Consider the following 16,679-nt stretch of genomic DNA (forward strand, 5'->3'; position numbering starts at 1 on the left):
TTTATTACAATTATATAAGTAACACATAATAATGAAAGAAATTTATTATTAACACTGATAAAATATATTTACTGGCTTTAATAATAAAACTAACCTGTCCAATACCCAACCAATTAGCAAGATCTCTAGCATTTGCTAATGCTGTAGAAAGACCAACAATCCATAATGTTTTAGAAGTATGTGAAGAAATAAAATTTGTACGAGACACAATTACTTCGAGAATAGGACCGCGATCTTCACCTAATAAATGTATTTCATCAATAATAATAAGAGAGACTGCACGAACATAGCCACGTGTTTGCCAGCTACGTGATATACCATCCCATTTTTCTGGTGTTGTTACTATAACATTAGCGCTGGCAATTGCTTTTACATCAGGTGTTACATCACCTACAAACATATAAAATAATATAAATAGTTATATATACTTTACAATGAGAAATTATTCTTAATTTAAAAACAATAATTCTTGCTTGGTAATCAAGTAAACCAGGGATGTAGTAAACTACAAGTACACTCACTATATGAACAAGTGACACAGCTGCTTACAGGCCTCTGATTCAATCAATTAATATAAGCATAACTGATTTAACACAACACAACATTTATTAATGAATAATTAATTTGTAAAAAAAGGGAAAATATAATATCAAAGAGCAACCAAAGCATTTACATCTGGGCTTGCAAAATTTAACTGTAACCTCATTACAAGAACTGCAGTTTTTCAAGAGAACAGGATTTTTTTAAATAACTACAGAAATTAAAAAATTAATCTCTGAAAACATCAACATTTTCATCTCAGTAAACTGTGTCAGTTCCAGTAGAAAACTGCAAGACAAGCAATGTTTAATTTATCAATGTTCTTTAATTTAAAGAGAAAATTGTGAGTAAGTGTAGCATTTTCCTACCTAAAATTTCTTCTATGCTTCATTAATATCAATCTTCAGAATGAGGCATACAGCTGTGTGGTACATTCTAGCAACATAAATCTGGAGGAACCTATCCTAATTATGCAAATTGATCAGCAACAATATATAACATTAATGCTGAGGAAAGGTACCAATGGAGATTGAAAGTTCAGTCAGTTATAAATGTAATACATTCTAATAATAAACAAGTCCAGAAAAAAGCCTTAGGAAAGAAAAGACTTTAAAAATATTGAGAACCTCTGGGTCCTAACAGCCATTTTAAAAACAGCTATCAAGAGTTTTAAGAATAATAATATAATAATATTTTTAATGTTTATCAGTTCATATCAGCATGTTCTAATTTAAGTTTCAAACTATGCTGATTTGAAACTTGCGTGAAAACTGAGTGCAGCTGTACTCAGTTGTCCCTCAGGCAAGTAAGGCAAATTATTACACATGCACATAAAAAATACATTTTCAGTTTATTAAATTATAACTTCTAGAGCACTACACTAACAGGAACCTTTACAACATAGGCAAATTAAAAACAACTGACATTTTGCTAATCCTTAATTTGATGCAGACTTTTAAAATCAAGTTTAAAGACGCGAGTATTATTCTTTAATCTGGTGGAGAATTCTGAAATCTAACAATTTATCCAACTATTTTCTAATATTGTTTTCTGGTTTTATTATGCAGTGATTTAAACATGAGAGATATATGTTACATTCCATGATTGCTTATATATATATATTTGTTTAATTTAACCAATAAAATTGAGTTTCAGACTTTTAATTTTGTGCAGATAATATTAATATCACATTTGTTTGAATTAACTAACTGAAATTAGATATAATGTTTTAAATATTGCTTTGTTTAATTGAAACTTTGTTTAGTCTTAGTATCGGTTTTTATTACATGGTAGAAGACAGTATATTTATAAAAGAAAAAAAATCGGTAGAAGGAAAAAATCTTAAATATAAAATCATGCAATACAAAAGGTAATACTTTTAAAGATATTTTTTCAAGCGATTTACCTGTGAGTTCAACAACAGAATAATTTAATTTATTCTCTAACCTAACTTTCCAATCCTCAATTCGTGCTCTACTAACAAACGCCTTTAATGGTGCTATATACACAACCTGTAAAAAGTAAATAAATGTTCATTTCTAACCGATATAATAATTCAACACTATTATAAAATAAACAAGATTTCTAAACAATTTAAAAAATAAATTAACACCAGATATAAAAAAAATTACTGAAAAGAGATTATTCACACCCAACTTAATAGTAATACATAAATAATGAAACAGAAATAATAAAATACCTTAGTTCCTGGATATTGTTTGAATACTCTAAACATAGCAATTTCAGCAGCAATTGTTTTACCAGAACCAGTTGGAGCACCAAGCAATACATTATGATCAGTGTGGTAAAGACAATGGAAAATTTGTGTTTGAATAGGATTAAAATGAGTGAATGGATATAACAAATCAAACTGAGTATCAGCCAGTGCTGTCACTGGTAATGGTTGCAACTCCAGTAAATCTATAAAAAAAAATACATAATCATTACGACTAATAAAAATGAGCTAGGAACTAGTAAGTACTTACTTATGGTCTCAATTTTCTAAATATTAGATCAAAATTGAATAGCCACGGAGATCTGGCTTAAAGTCTGCATTATGCACAATGAGTCTCCTGAGGCTTATGAGAGCAATTTTCTAGTCATTTTCATGTCCTAGATTGGTAATAACAATTTTTTTGTTGATACTTTACTAATTCCTGCTCAGAGAAAAAATAAAGATTGCAGAGATCTAAAGCACAATTATACAGAGCAACCCCATTATACATGCCAGTTAGCTGAATATATTATTTCTTGTTTTCACCTTCTGTATTGCAGTGTTGAGGAGCTCACAAAAAAGATAATGTATGATTTAAGGTTATCCTCAGGTTGTTGGGGTTCAGTCAATATCCTCTGAACATGATGGTCAGATGATAAATTGAGCCTTGTTTGACCAAATGTAAGGTGCAAATGAAAATCTTCCTTGGAAAATGAATATTCTGTCTTGAAAAATATAAATTATATTTTTAACCAGAAATTAAGACAAGGCTTTTTGGGCTACATTGAAAAATATTAAAAAAAGACAAAATGATCAAAATGATATATTGAAATAACATATGGTTCCAACAATATATGGATATTGGAGCTTGTAGTATTCTCCTTGATGCCCTTTGATGCATCAAAGAAATATTGTTAGCAATGACAAAATTGAAGCAATGCATATTGATCATTATGTAATTTTACTATTCTCTGGTGACTTTACAAGGTAAGACATAAGTTAAAATTCATTCAATTCTCTAATAATTTATTATCTTTTTTGTTCTTGATGAATGAAACTATTAAACAGGTATGAGGAATCAAATCATTACAATCGCATTCAAGCCAATATAATAAATTTTAGTCACTGAGAACTATACATGTTTCTACAACAAATGCACCTGAAAAACATAAACTAGCACAATATTTTTTAAAAGCTATATTTTTTTTTTTTAAGAATTACACTACCAAATCATTCAATTGTTCATTGAACAAAATTCCTGGAAAATAACAAAATTGCAGTAATAACATCAAAAATTAAACCGACTAAAATATGAATATGAATAACTAAATTCATGAATTGTCATCAGCAAAGTTATAGGTCTCATATTTCATTAAGAAAAACTTGTAAATAAATTATTTATACATAATTTATCCTCTATGAAGTGTGTATATATAAATATATTATAGGAGTTACTGAGCAAATAAATGCAACAAATTTCATTATCTGAAAAATCAGTATGATATATATTTCAATAATATTAACTGAAAACAGTTCTACCTTACCATTCACGGTTTCTCTGATTAAGGAATTTACTGTATGTGTTATGACTTTTAGGCAATTTACAAATTAGAATTTACAATTAGGCAGGACTTTGTTGGCGGCTAACTTACCATCAGCTGTTTATATACTGTAAGTGAGGTTAGGTTTGGCAGCAATCTTTGCCGGATTTAGACCAAACAACTTTTGATCCCTTCAGTTCCTACCCATAACCCTCTGGATCTTCATCAATCCGGACCCCCTCAACCACCACCCAAATTCCAACCCTGGATTTGGGGGGATACCGTGTGAGGTATCAAATCAATCAGAATTTGATCCCTTACAAGTTTCCAATGATCTAATTAAGAATGGATCAACCTGGGAGGAGGGAGAGAAGAAATTCACTTCCCAGCATGAAGGTAACATTGCCATATATTTCAACGGTGGCCCTGATGAGTCAATTCACTGCCACATTCAGATTAGAGAGTGAGAAGAAAGATGCTTCCGATGTTGGGTCATCAGACATGTTTCAGCCGGTTGCAAAGGGGTGGACCAGTCAAACTTGTTTTAACTGCAGTAAGCCTGGGCACAAGCGTGCCCAGAACAAGGTGCCTGTGATTTGTGGTAGGGAGGACCACGAAACGGAGAAATTTTTAGCCCCGAGTGAAATATCTCCAGATCAATACAGGATGACGTAGACCAGTACAGGACCTCTGCTGGGTCACTGCGTTGAAAGAGCATGTAAACATCATCATATTATCAGAGCCGAATGTGTCAATAATTTTGGGGCCTGCGTGGCTAGTAGACCGCTCCTCAGTGGCAGCGATAAGCTTTCCAGTACTTGGTGTTCTGGTAGTTAGAAGTGGAGCCAGATGCGGCTTTGTATTTGGAGATCTAGGTAGCGTGATAGTATTTTCTTGTTATCACTCTCCCGATACGAACATTGCTTAGTTTATTATCTTCCTGGACAACCTTGCTGAGGAAATCACTCAATACAGGGGGAAGAATATATTAATTGGGGGAGGGGGGATTTTAATTCCAAAAGTCCTGAATTTTCTGGTTAATTTAATAGCATACGAGGCCAATATCTTAGCCACAGGGAGAGTGGGCTGGGCTTGGTATTTATGGCAGTGGGGCGACCTTCCAGAGAGGGGACTCCCATTCCACAATTGACGTTGCATTTGTACCAATGGAGGGAGTCAACAATTATGTGAACTGGTCAATTCTAGAAACTGAGTGTCTTTTGAATCATTTATATATAGTCTATGAAACTAGGACAAGTGTTGGCAGAACCAGTTACCAAGCATGATAGTCTCCAAGAAAGGATGTATTCAATTTAGTGGCAAATACAAACCAGACTGACCAGGATCATATCTCCAATGGAGTTGGTGGTGATAGTCCAAGAGAGTGCAAAACATCCAGTGCACTAGTCCCTAAAAGGACAAGTAAACATGCATATTGGTGGACTGAGGATATAGAAATCAGTAGGAAGCAGGCATGGAAAACAAGGGCTTACCAAAGCTCAAAAAGGAGAAGTGCTCCTGACAGGGATACTGCTCAGTTCAATTATGTTATGGCCAGAGCAATAAAAGCAGCAAATAAAGCACCTAAAAGACCTGTTGGAAGAGTTAAGAAAGCCCAGGACCAGACAGTACACCGGCTTATAAGATTATTTGAGTATTAGTTGAAAAGGTATTGGAAGGAATGTTTAGGGTCATAAACGGAATGCTGCTTAATGAATATATACCTGCATCCTGGAAAGAAGCGAGTGGTATTTATTAAAAAAATGGGTGCTCAGAACTCCATAGGTGGATATAGACCAATGATCTCATAAATAATATTTGCAAGCTCCTTGAACAAGCACCAATATAGCTTCCATAAAGGTAAATCTACCACTGAGGCGGCAGGTCAGGTGATGCAGATAAAAGACAAAGCTGTAACAGGCACTTGGTGTATCAGGGAGGTGGCTGTACTTATTTTACTGGATGTCAAAAATGCGTTTAATTCCCTATGGTGGGAGACAATTTTTTGAGCACTCAGGGAGAGATTTTTTAAATGATAATCATTTATTATGATAATTTATTATTATGATCATTTATTAATGAATGTATAATAAGTCTTTAATATTAATTTGTAAATAAAACATGGTGATTTTTAAGGTGACAAAGCTGAATGTTTTTAACAATACATTACCTTAGTTTTTGTTTTTATTCATGAATAAGTGTTATTTTTCTATTATTCTAATAATTTACTTTCTAAATGGAAACTTAACAATTATGATTTTTCAAAATAATCTGTACAAAAACCATTGACATTCTTTCCAAAATTAAGAGAGCAAATAGTCAATAACAGAATTTAAGAATGAGTCAATGAAGATAAATATTACAATATTAAAAGAGTTGTTACATATATATTAATTATCTAACTGCATAAGATTGTATTGATCTTGATTTAAGTACAGGAAACCTGCTTACCTCTACACAATACTTATGTTCCAACTTTTGCATATTTCTAGATCAAATAAGTAAATAACCTGTATGTGGTGGATGGCTCTCTGGTAATATTAAATGCTGAAATGATAATGGCTCAGTAGTGGCTGAACCTAGCCATCTATCAGCTGTTGCTCTGATCATGTACTGTGATGGTAATGGTTCATGAAGTGGTATAGTCATCACCAGCTCTTGAAGCTCTTTGGAAATTACCTGAAGAAGATATGTAAACATGTTTTTATCAAAATTTTAATAAATAATAAAATAATGTATATTTAATTAAATTTAAAAAAATATATATATACATAAAATTACCAAAAAAATGCATATATAACAATAAATATCTAAAAACATCAATGTATGTTAATGTTCATTTACATAAACACATAGTACCTTACCACTTCTGTATCAGATCATAGACTAATATTCATAATAAACTATGGTAAAAATTTTGTGGAGTAGATCTGAAAATGTAAAATCAGTGTACTCAATACAGGAGTTGAATTTTCTCTTAATTCTACATCAGTTAATTAAATCATCCTGTTTAATACCACTTAATATTTTATACTTTTATGTTCAAATTAAAATTTTTAAATAGAATATTTTTCAAATATCTACATTTCTTTTGTCCTAGTAACACATTACATTTTTTTACAATGTAAGTTTGGTAGTAATTATCACTACAAAAACACTCATGTACGAAAATAGAAAAAATGAACAGAATTTAATGAGAAAATATGATAAATTCAAGGTAGGTTCAAAAAGTTCCCATAATTGCCTCATATACAGGTGTTCCATAAGTTTCCATATATACAAAAATAATTTTTTTATGAAAATGATTTTTATTTATATAATAAAACCTATTATATTTTATATTATAAAAAGTATAGGCTCTACAAAACTATTATTATTTTGAAAACAATTTCAATGCAGTGGATGTCCTCCACTGCAGAAGAACATGAAACCTATGCATTTACATACACAGGAAAATACACATTTTATAAGAAGGGCGTGGTGTATCAGTAAAAGATATAAAATATAAATCATCTCAAGCTGTGCTAGCACATAACTCCAGCTGGGTTAGCACAGCTCGGACATTAACAAATGGGCATAATGATCGATTAGAAATTTACAAGTAACTGAAGAAAGAAGGGCATGTAAGATCAGATATAAGAGCAAGAGAACAAATATTTGCTATTTTACCCTTCATTCACAAAAAAAGAAAAAATCAATTAACACTACGAGAATGAAATAAAAATTTCATTAAGCTTATGTTAAAGACCATTTCATATTTATTCATTCCCACTATGCTCATTAAATACAATTTGAATTACTCCAAAAAAGGGAATAAATATAAAATCAATTGTATACAGAGTGTACAATCAAGTTTTCCTGGGCCTTTCATAATCTATTCTACTCGTGAAAGCAATGGAAAAAGTTCACATAAACATACATCCTAAATACTTCATTTGTAAGTTATGGCTAGTGAGAGATTTCGCTTGGATTTCAGTTACCTGGTAAAATGAGGTCATACTGAAATCTTTAGGTCATTAATTAAGTGGCAGTATTAGTGATTTCTTATGGTTTTTGACCTGAAAAATCAAATAAAATAGGTTTCAGAGCTGTATTTGCAGTAATTTCTGAGAAACCTGGGGTGAAAACCAATAAATTGGGATAAGAAATCCTGTTTTTTTTTTGTTTGACATTCAACTCTGTTAAATGTGCAATAAACACATATAACTTTTAAACAAAACTTATAGAGAATTTAATTCTGAACAAAATAGTGGACATATATTTATATGAATGTTTACCATAATTTTCACAAGTAGATCACGTTGAATCATATATATATATATATATATACATATATAAGTTTATTTTGTTATAATAAAGTTTTTTCTATTTCGTTTATTTCAATTTTTATATCAAAACAGCCCATACTTAAAAAACATGCCTTGTAATATTAATCGTAGTGGTTGAAACAAAGTATGGAAAAGACTAAATTAAATAAATGAAATTAAGATCCATAAGAGAGGAGAAATGTTCATTTTTACCTGTTTACGTGTTATAAGAAAATATTCTGAATGGTACATAAAATTGGAAGCAGGATCTTCTACCCAAATCCAAAAAGTTTCAGATGTTTTCCCATGAACTTTATCATTCCACCTGAAAAAGAGTATGTTTCATTCTAGTGCTAAAACATTAATTCTTTACTCAAGTTTAAGAAATAATTAATATTATGAAGTTCACTGCACGTAAAATAAAATTGCTAAAAATTTAATACAGAGAGAAACGAAATGAATGAATAAGACTTTAAAGAGCAAGAATATGATCTAAATATAAAGATAATTAAGCTTACTTTAGTAATTACATTATTAATAAATTTGTTGGCATAAGGAAAATAAGCAAACAGATAAATATAGTGTAAAATTAATAATAAACTGCAATTTATGCAATTATTATCAAATTTATTAATGGTGCATATATAGAGAGAAAAATACTGCTATTACTTAATATAAATGTACAGTTTAAATAAACTAATTTAATGTAATAATTATGACCAAAAATCATCTTCCTATATGTTTCTGAAATAACACTAATTAGGGTGGCATATATTATTATTTAATTAAAATTCAAAAGAAAACAAAACATAAAAAATCAGAGTTTTTCATTACCTAAAATTAGCAGTCAACTGTAATTTTATCTTTAATACAGTTCTAGTGATAGGATGAAGAGTTGATTCAATATTTAGAAGTGGGAATTCATGAGCACACTTCTTCACAGTTTCTCCCATTCTAGCATGGCGTAACATTAAACCTTAAAAATGAATAATTACAGTAAATTTTAAAAAAACTAATTTTAAAAATTAAACTTAAAATTTTTTTATATGTGTATGATAAAACCACTTCCAAACTAAAGAACACAGCAAGTCATAGTAAGAGCTGAACTATACTGAAGAAAATTTCATCATGTTGAACTACTCATTACTTGACTCTCTAACATGTCTATATATATATATATATATATATATGTCTAGCTTGACATGAAATGACATCATTTGACTGTTATGTATCAAATATAGGTCTACACCATGCATCACAATATAAATCAGATATGAATAAGCTAACATACAGATGCACTAACTTATTTGTATTGTTTGTTTCATGAATGATGGAATAAATAAATTTAAGGGTTGTAACTTAAGAACGTGTGATGGGTTGTTTTGGAATACATTCAGATTCAGCATATGTAATACTATATTGAACACCTACTCCCTTTTCAGTTCCAAATTTTATGTTGAAGAAAATTATTGTTCTGACAGTGGGTTTTGCTTAGTAAAAATAATATTTAGTTTATCTGTTCACAGCATATAAAAATGTTAAATTTGATTTTCTCTAGGCCATCTATCATTTTATACATACTTAATTAAAAAATAAAGTATGAACAAAGACTGGTAAGAATAATTTATGTAAATTTTATATTTTTGATTTGTGTGTTATAAAAAATATACTGAACTGTAATCAAACTGATTACATTTCCTGTTCATATCTTAAGTTCTTATGAAACAGCTTAGCGCACAAGTCATCAGATGCACCACAGTTAATGTTTGTTTACTAAACCACATATGGACTCATTAGCTCAGATTTCATACATATCACAAATCAAAACATTTTGCACATTCTAATCATTTAATTAAAATGTTTTCATAAATCAAGATTTCTTAAAAGGAAATGTGAGGCCTAACATAAACAGCAAAAATAACAAGAGTAAATAGCAAAAACTCTAAATATAGTATTATATTAATTGATACCTTTATAAACTAGAAGCAAATGTCTGTTAAATATAAAAGAAAGAAATGTTTTACATTTTATTTTCTCACTTCACAACAAAACCATGAATGTAATGACAAGTTTTTATACAAGGTTATGGTAACAGAAATTCATCAAATATTATATTGTATAATGAAGTGATTGAACAATTATAGCTGTTAAGAAATTAGTAGAAGTGAAAGACAAACTTGGTTTTGGGATTGTATTATGACACTTTTTTTTGGCCAAAATAATTTATAAAATTATGTTATTTTAACAAAACAAAAAAAATTATTTATTTTATATTACATAAATTAAAAATTTTTAACTTCGATTAAAAATGTGCCGACAGTGAGTAATATAGTAACATAAACAAACTTTTATAAACAACATTATTTTTAAAGGAATATGATTTATAGTGTTAGTACTCATATCAAATGCACAATTATAATAAATGCAATTTTGCTGTAATGTACAGTATCTCACATTATGTGTCAGACATAAATCTACTGTTATGCCGATTAGTAAATGACAAATTATAGTAAGTTAATAATTTTACAATAAAGTACCATGTCTGGCATTATGTGTCAGATATAAATCTTGGAAGCTTCTATACTACACCAAATTTAATTTTTTTACAAAAGTAAACATTTTTAAAGAATTTGTTTATAAAAAAAATGAATTTACTAATGTTGGGAATTGCGAAACAACGTACTAAGACTATGCTGCTTGATAAGTTTATATCCTAAGATTGCTCTCTTGAGTTTTATATAAAACCAGTTACATAAACTCAACATATCAAAAAATGTTACTAATATCAATGAATATTATACATTATTTATTCGTTATGAAACACCATTTATATATAAAAAGAACATATAAAGCAAACTCTTTTTCTTAGTGGATATTTGACTCAGAAAACCCATTATTAAGCTACTTGAAACTCGTAGAACCCTTATTATTTATCTACTTGAACTGATATTTGCATATCAGAATTTCACAAATCATCTTATTAATACATACACTAATATGGAATTGACCAATCCGAAATTAATTCATTATAATTTTGAACATAATTTACCATTATAACAAGTAGCATTTTTAATAATTCTTTATTAAATAGTCGACGGATTAGTAATATTGTAATGGATGCACTCAAATATTTTTGCAGAGAGGTCTTTAATAATAGTTTCTCACACCTATATCCAGAATAAAACATAAATTGCAAACCTCCTGAACAGTTTTCCGAACAAAGTCACTGCACGCAAGCTCACACTGACGAATCCGAACACAAACTGTCTGTTGATGGACTCTCAGTCTAACCCCCACCACCATTCCTGAGAATTACTCAGTCTATGTGAGTGCGTGTATGCACACCAACATAACACTTTTTGTGGGAAATGTTTGTTCCCATTGTGAGCACAATCTTACTAAGATAAAATTTTATTTTTAGCATTAATGTGCGATAAGAACTGAATTACGCTGTGATTATCCACAATCAGTCTTCTCTGAATAAATTCATTCAACCTCGCATTTTTAGAACCGTCCGTCGACGTAATACAAAATTTATAAAATAAAAAGTATATAATACAAACAAAGTAACCAACTTAATTAAGTCCTATGAGCCGATTTTAGTCAAAATTTATAATGGTTACAATCTACTATTATGCCAATTAGCAAATTCATGATACTATTATTTATTTTCAGGACATAATGTAATGATAATGATACAAATCAAATTTTCATTAAAACTTATTTTCCCATTTACAAGTAAAAAGATCTAATAATTTATACTTATAATTTTTTCTTTAATTATCAGACTGTAGTAAACCACAGAAATGTTACTTATACTAAAATTTGGCAATTTACAGACTTCTCATATTGCTGATATTTATGGCATTACAGCCTAGCAGTACATATTCATATATTTATACTAATACACAAATTACTTTAACAGTAAATCTAAATATCCCTACTTATTAAAACTACAGTAGCTTTAAATAACACACACAAACAATGAATACCATATAATGAGAAATGGGTAATAGGTTATACATACACATATAAGGAGTGTAAAATTTCATTAATGTACTATAAACAACTATAAAAATTAATAACCAAGTACCACATACATACCAATTTCCTTAGAATCCATTTCTCTTAAGTCATGAACAGTATGATTCTTTTCCTCTAATTTAAAAATAATTTCATGTGATAAAATATTAAACTGTCTCAGTTCGCTTTCAACTTCCCACTGTTCACGCTCAAACATCTGACTAAATGCAAGAAATCTACCGGCCATGAGTGGATTATTCTTACGTAACATTATGTCAAAAAGAGCACGCACAATCCTTACAGCATCCTGAAACATGAGAAAATAAATATTACCATTGCTTATTTTCATTTCCATCATGTAGTCATAGAAAGTGATTTTTAACATTAAATAAATATTTTTAAAAAAAACTGTTGTATTATTTAAAATATATTTAAATTATTTATTAAAAGTATACTACTTAATGAACTTTTGTAATAATTAACTAAAATCAAAACCAAAGATTTCACTAAGTGATGTAAAATTAAAAAAAATTGTGAACAAATAAGAACCTTCAATGAACTTATGTAGCCCAACACTATAGAATCTTTTCATAATTAAACATTTAATTATTTCCTTATAACTTTGTATCGTTAAAATAAATTTCAACTATAGAGAAATCAAACAAACGAAAACAAAATAATTAAAATTAAAATACTTTGGTAAAATTGCATTAACACCTTAATGAAGAATCTTCTAATATCAAGAAATATATATCTAGAATTAAAAAATTACTATGATTTATTATTATAGTAAGTAATTTATACTGTACATTAAACATAGGACGAAGTGCTAATTAAATTTTAATGAAAACACTATATGTCATGCTTTAGACACCACTTTCTCTGCTGTTGGAACTGTACATTCTAATATTTTTTTTTTTTAGTTTGTTAAGATAAAACTATTAGCTAGATTCTCTTGGTTATGAAAACACATTAAATACACATAACCAAAACACACTAAGATTCAAACACAATGTGATGAAATTCGTGTTATGTTCAGTATTTCTCTTTAAACTGATTTCAGTCTTTAACTACAACAATCATTAGCTACTAATAAACAATAAAAACATGCAATGAAACTGTACCAGATGTTATCTAACTTCAGCAGATCTAAAGAACTGGTTTAACTTTAGTCACTAGAATTTTACCTTACTTCACACCCATAATTTTTAAGTATGCTATTACTTTACGAGACATTGCAGTTGATATCCCTGCAATCAGCTTGTAAGGATGAAGATTACCATCTTACCTAGGACCTCATATTCTGTTGAAATCAAAAAAGTAAAATAAATGCATTTTATTCTAGTTATTATTTCAGAAAATAATAATGTGCAACTGATTTTTTTTTATGCTTTATAAACTGAAATATAAACAAAGTATGTTGTTTTAGCATTATGGGGAACACAAACTAGAAGTAATGCAAGTCTTCATCATAATGCACAAACTTGGTTCAACAGTTTTGTTACAAGTTCTATTAACTCAAAAGAGTATTTTATACTGAATAATGAAACGATGTGATGTAATTGTATATGCAATGTGATGTGTGTAGTTATATATGTGAAATAATACTGTTAGAAGAAAATTATAGTAGTTATAATAATTATCTGAGTAACAAATGCAAGATCTGAGATTAAAGAGAACGAAGTAACTCTTCCACGAGAAAGGAATGTTTGTAACAGTATATTAACTTTACCATAAAGATTTTCACTACCGCCAAGTACTTGATAATAACAATTAGTGTCCAACAGTTCATCTAACTCTTTCATTTCATCCTCCCGTATCTGTAACAGAAAATAAAGTAGAAAACAAATTAACTTAACCTGTAACTTAATTAAAATAATCAGTGCTTTCTAATTTTATTAGTGTGTATGAAATATTTTATTTTCAATAAAATAAATTTCTTTTAGCTAGTTTTCTTATGCTATTGCATAAGAAAACTAGCTAAAACCAGGATCACAAAATTTTATTAAAAAAAAAAAGATTATAAAATAATAAAGTTATGGGTGTAATATTATTCCATGCCAAAAAATCCAAGTCATAACCTTTTTGTCTCAGATTTCAGTGATTTATTTGTTTAATCAATACTAAAAATATTTTTCTTTAGAATTTTTGAACAGTTGTTTAATTTTAAACCAGATTTAAAACAGTATTTATTTCATATTCTGGTATTCAGACCAGAATAAACTGAATCAACTTTAAAAATATAACTAAGACTACAAAAATATTTAAAAATAAGTTAAATTATACAAAAGAAGTTAAACATTTAATATTCATTACATTAATTATTTAATTAAGAATTTATTAAAACATGTAAAAATATTTTTAAATAGTTAACTTAGAAAAGATAGAAATTCTTTTAACAATTTTTCACTTACATTTTCACTCAAACCATTCCCACTTTATAGAATACCCCTGTCTTTCTTAAATATAAAGAAGGGAATTCTAGATATAACTTTGTTAGGTACTAACTGAAAGAGAGCCAAGAACTAAAAACTTAAATAAGATAACAATACCTAACTTTGAGCTGTTTTCATGTTTAACAACTGAAAATAATTTAATGTACATCTTGGATTAGTGTATATTATATATATATATATATTACAACATAGCTTGGGGATCACTGCCCGCCCACACACTGTTAATTACACAAGTACTACTGCACAATTAATTTCCTAACAACCCATTACACTGGTGTAGCATTTAATTACATTACACTGTTGCGGATACACTATTGTACCCTCTTTAACTAGTAGAGCAGTGTATTACCCATGTAATATCACTCCCACGTAATGTATATTACATATACAACGTATACCTCAATGTAATCATACCACCAGTGGTGTACCACTGGTATTACCCATTAAACTAGTATACCAAAGTAACTATAATGGGGAGGAGGTGTTTAAGGTTAAAAAATGAAATTTTAAAACTGAGACAAAAATGAGATACAGCAGCCGAATTATATTACTTCTGTAATAGAATAATACAAAATTTTGGGCTTTTTGCAATTTTTTAATAATAATTAAAAATCGATTAGTTATATAAAACTACTACCAAAAAATTCTATATCTTTAGTATATTCCAAGTTTTCCTTTTTGAGTACATTTTATATTTATACACAAAGATTATTCAAAATTTGTATATAAAGTTTAAAAACAGGTGTTTTTTACTGGATAATTTGAAGAAACCTTTATAAAGTGATATTACAAATATTAATTGAAATTACAAATGTTTATTTATTTTACTTATAAATTTATACAAGAAAATGGTTGTACCTTAAGCTGTTCAAATTCTTGAGCTTGAGATATTAATCCAAGAATTTCAGGTTCATTCATGACATCTTTCAATTTCTCATTAAATAATTCAATAGTATCATATTTTATATAGAAGTAGCTAGCAGTCCTACCCAAGTCTAAGAATAAAAACAAATTTAAACAAAACAAAACATATACTTGAATAAAAATAAAAACTTGCATTTTTAGTAAACAATAAATATAAGTTTGTAAATTACAAACTTTATTAAGAAATTTTGTAAATTAATCAAACAGAATTTTTTCAATATAAATTGATAAATTAACAGAAAAAATAAGTCAAGAGATGAATAATAAATATATACAATTATTAATTTAATTGTGATGAATGAATTTAACTCTATGATAACCAGTTTTCAGTTTTTCCAGTTGCTGTTTTTTTTTTTTATATCCACATTTAATAATTTTGCAGAGAACTCTCTGCCTCATCAGGAATTTTATTTTATATATCACTTAATTAACCCATTCAGTATACAATATACACTGGGAAAAAAAAACACTATTTTTTATCTGCTACACTACAAATTCATATTTTAAATCTAATAAAAAAAATACATAAAGCAATTTTCTTAACTTTTTTTTGGAGATACTTGTTTCATTTTTCTTAATAATGTTCAATTTTGTCCTAAAATAACAAGTGTAAGTTCACTATTTAGTGAGTCTATGTAAATAAGCCTAACTTGAATTCCTATCCTAATCCTTATAACTAATCCTACACTTAGTTTTTAATTACATTTAAAAATTTATTTTTAATGAAAGATTTTGAAACATTGTGGGACATGAAGAGAAATTTGAGATTTCTCACATTGTCACACAATTTCACTTCTTTTCTTTTTTTTTTTTGCGCAAACAAACATCTTTTTGTTGGATTTAATTTTTTAGCAGGAACAGGAATTTTTTCAACAAAATGTGCCCACTGCTTTGTCTCAAGGTGTACAGGTGTTGTGCCACTAGATGGTCTACCTCGAGTTTTATAGTGGGTGAGTTTTTTATACAATAACTGAAAAACAAATATTCAAATGAAAATCACTTATTGTATAACATAAGTAATGTAATATAAGTATTGTATATTTTTTCTAGTTGTTTTTTTTTTTACATAATTTATAAGGGGTTAAAAATAGCCATATCAAAAACGTAGAAAAATATTTTTCTGTAGCTTTTGACATAGCACCTCATTAAAGAAAAACATGATAAAACTTTACCA

The 16,679-nt window shown here is 28.5% G+C and overlaps 1 protein-coding gene across 1 annotated transcript in view; it reads right to left on the reverse strand.

Moving 5' to 3' along the window:
• LOC142319709 (activating signal cointegrator 1 complex subunit 3-like) overlaps window positions 1–15,575 on the reverse strand; it is a 40,389-nt gene extending 24,814 nt beyond the window's left edge. The window contains exons 1-9 of the mRNA XM_075357285.1: window positions 15,440–15,575; window positions 13,858–13,945; window positions 12,207–12,432; window positions 8,937–9,078; window positions 8,316–8,427; window positions 6,306–6,474; window positions 2,240–2,460; window positions 1,946–2,051; window positions 95–390 (exon numbers count right to left, since the gene is read on the reverse strand). Of these exons, the coding sequence (XP_075213400.1) occupies window positions 95–390; window positions 1,946–2,051; window positions 2,240–2,460; window positions 6,306–6,474; window positions 8,316–8,427; window positions 8,937–9,078; window positions 12,207–12,432; window positions 13,858–13,917 (1,332 nt within the window). The 5' untranslated portion in view covers window positions 13,918–13,945; window positions 15,440–15,575. The remainder of the gene's footprint in view (window positions 1–94; window positions 391–1,945; window positions 2,052–2,239; window positions 2,461–6,305; window positions 6,475–8,315; window positions 8,428–8,936; window positions 9,079–12,206; window positions 12,433–13,857; window positions 13,946–15,439) is intronic.
• Between the last annotated feature and the right edge of the window lie 1,104 nt (window positions 15,576–16,679).

The sequence above is a fragment of the Lycorma delicatula genome, chromosome 2, assembly GCF_047948215.1.
Source record: "Lycorma delicatula isolate Av1 chromosome 2, ASM4794821v1, whole genome shotgun sequence".
Taxonomy (NCBI): domain Eukaryota; kingdom Metazoa; phylum Arthropoda; class Insecta; order Hemiptera; family Fulgoridae; genus Lycorma; species Lycorma delicatula.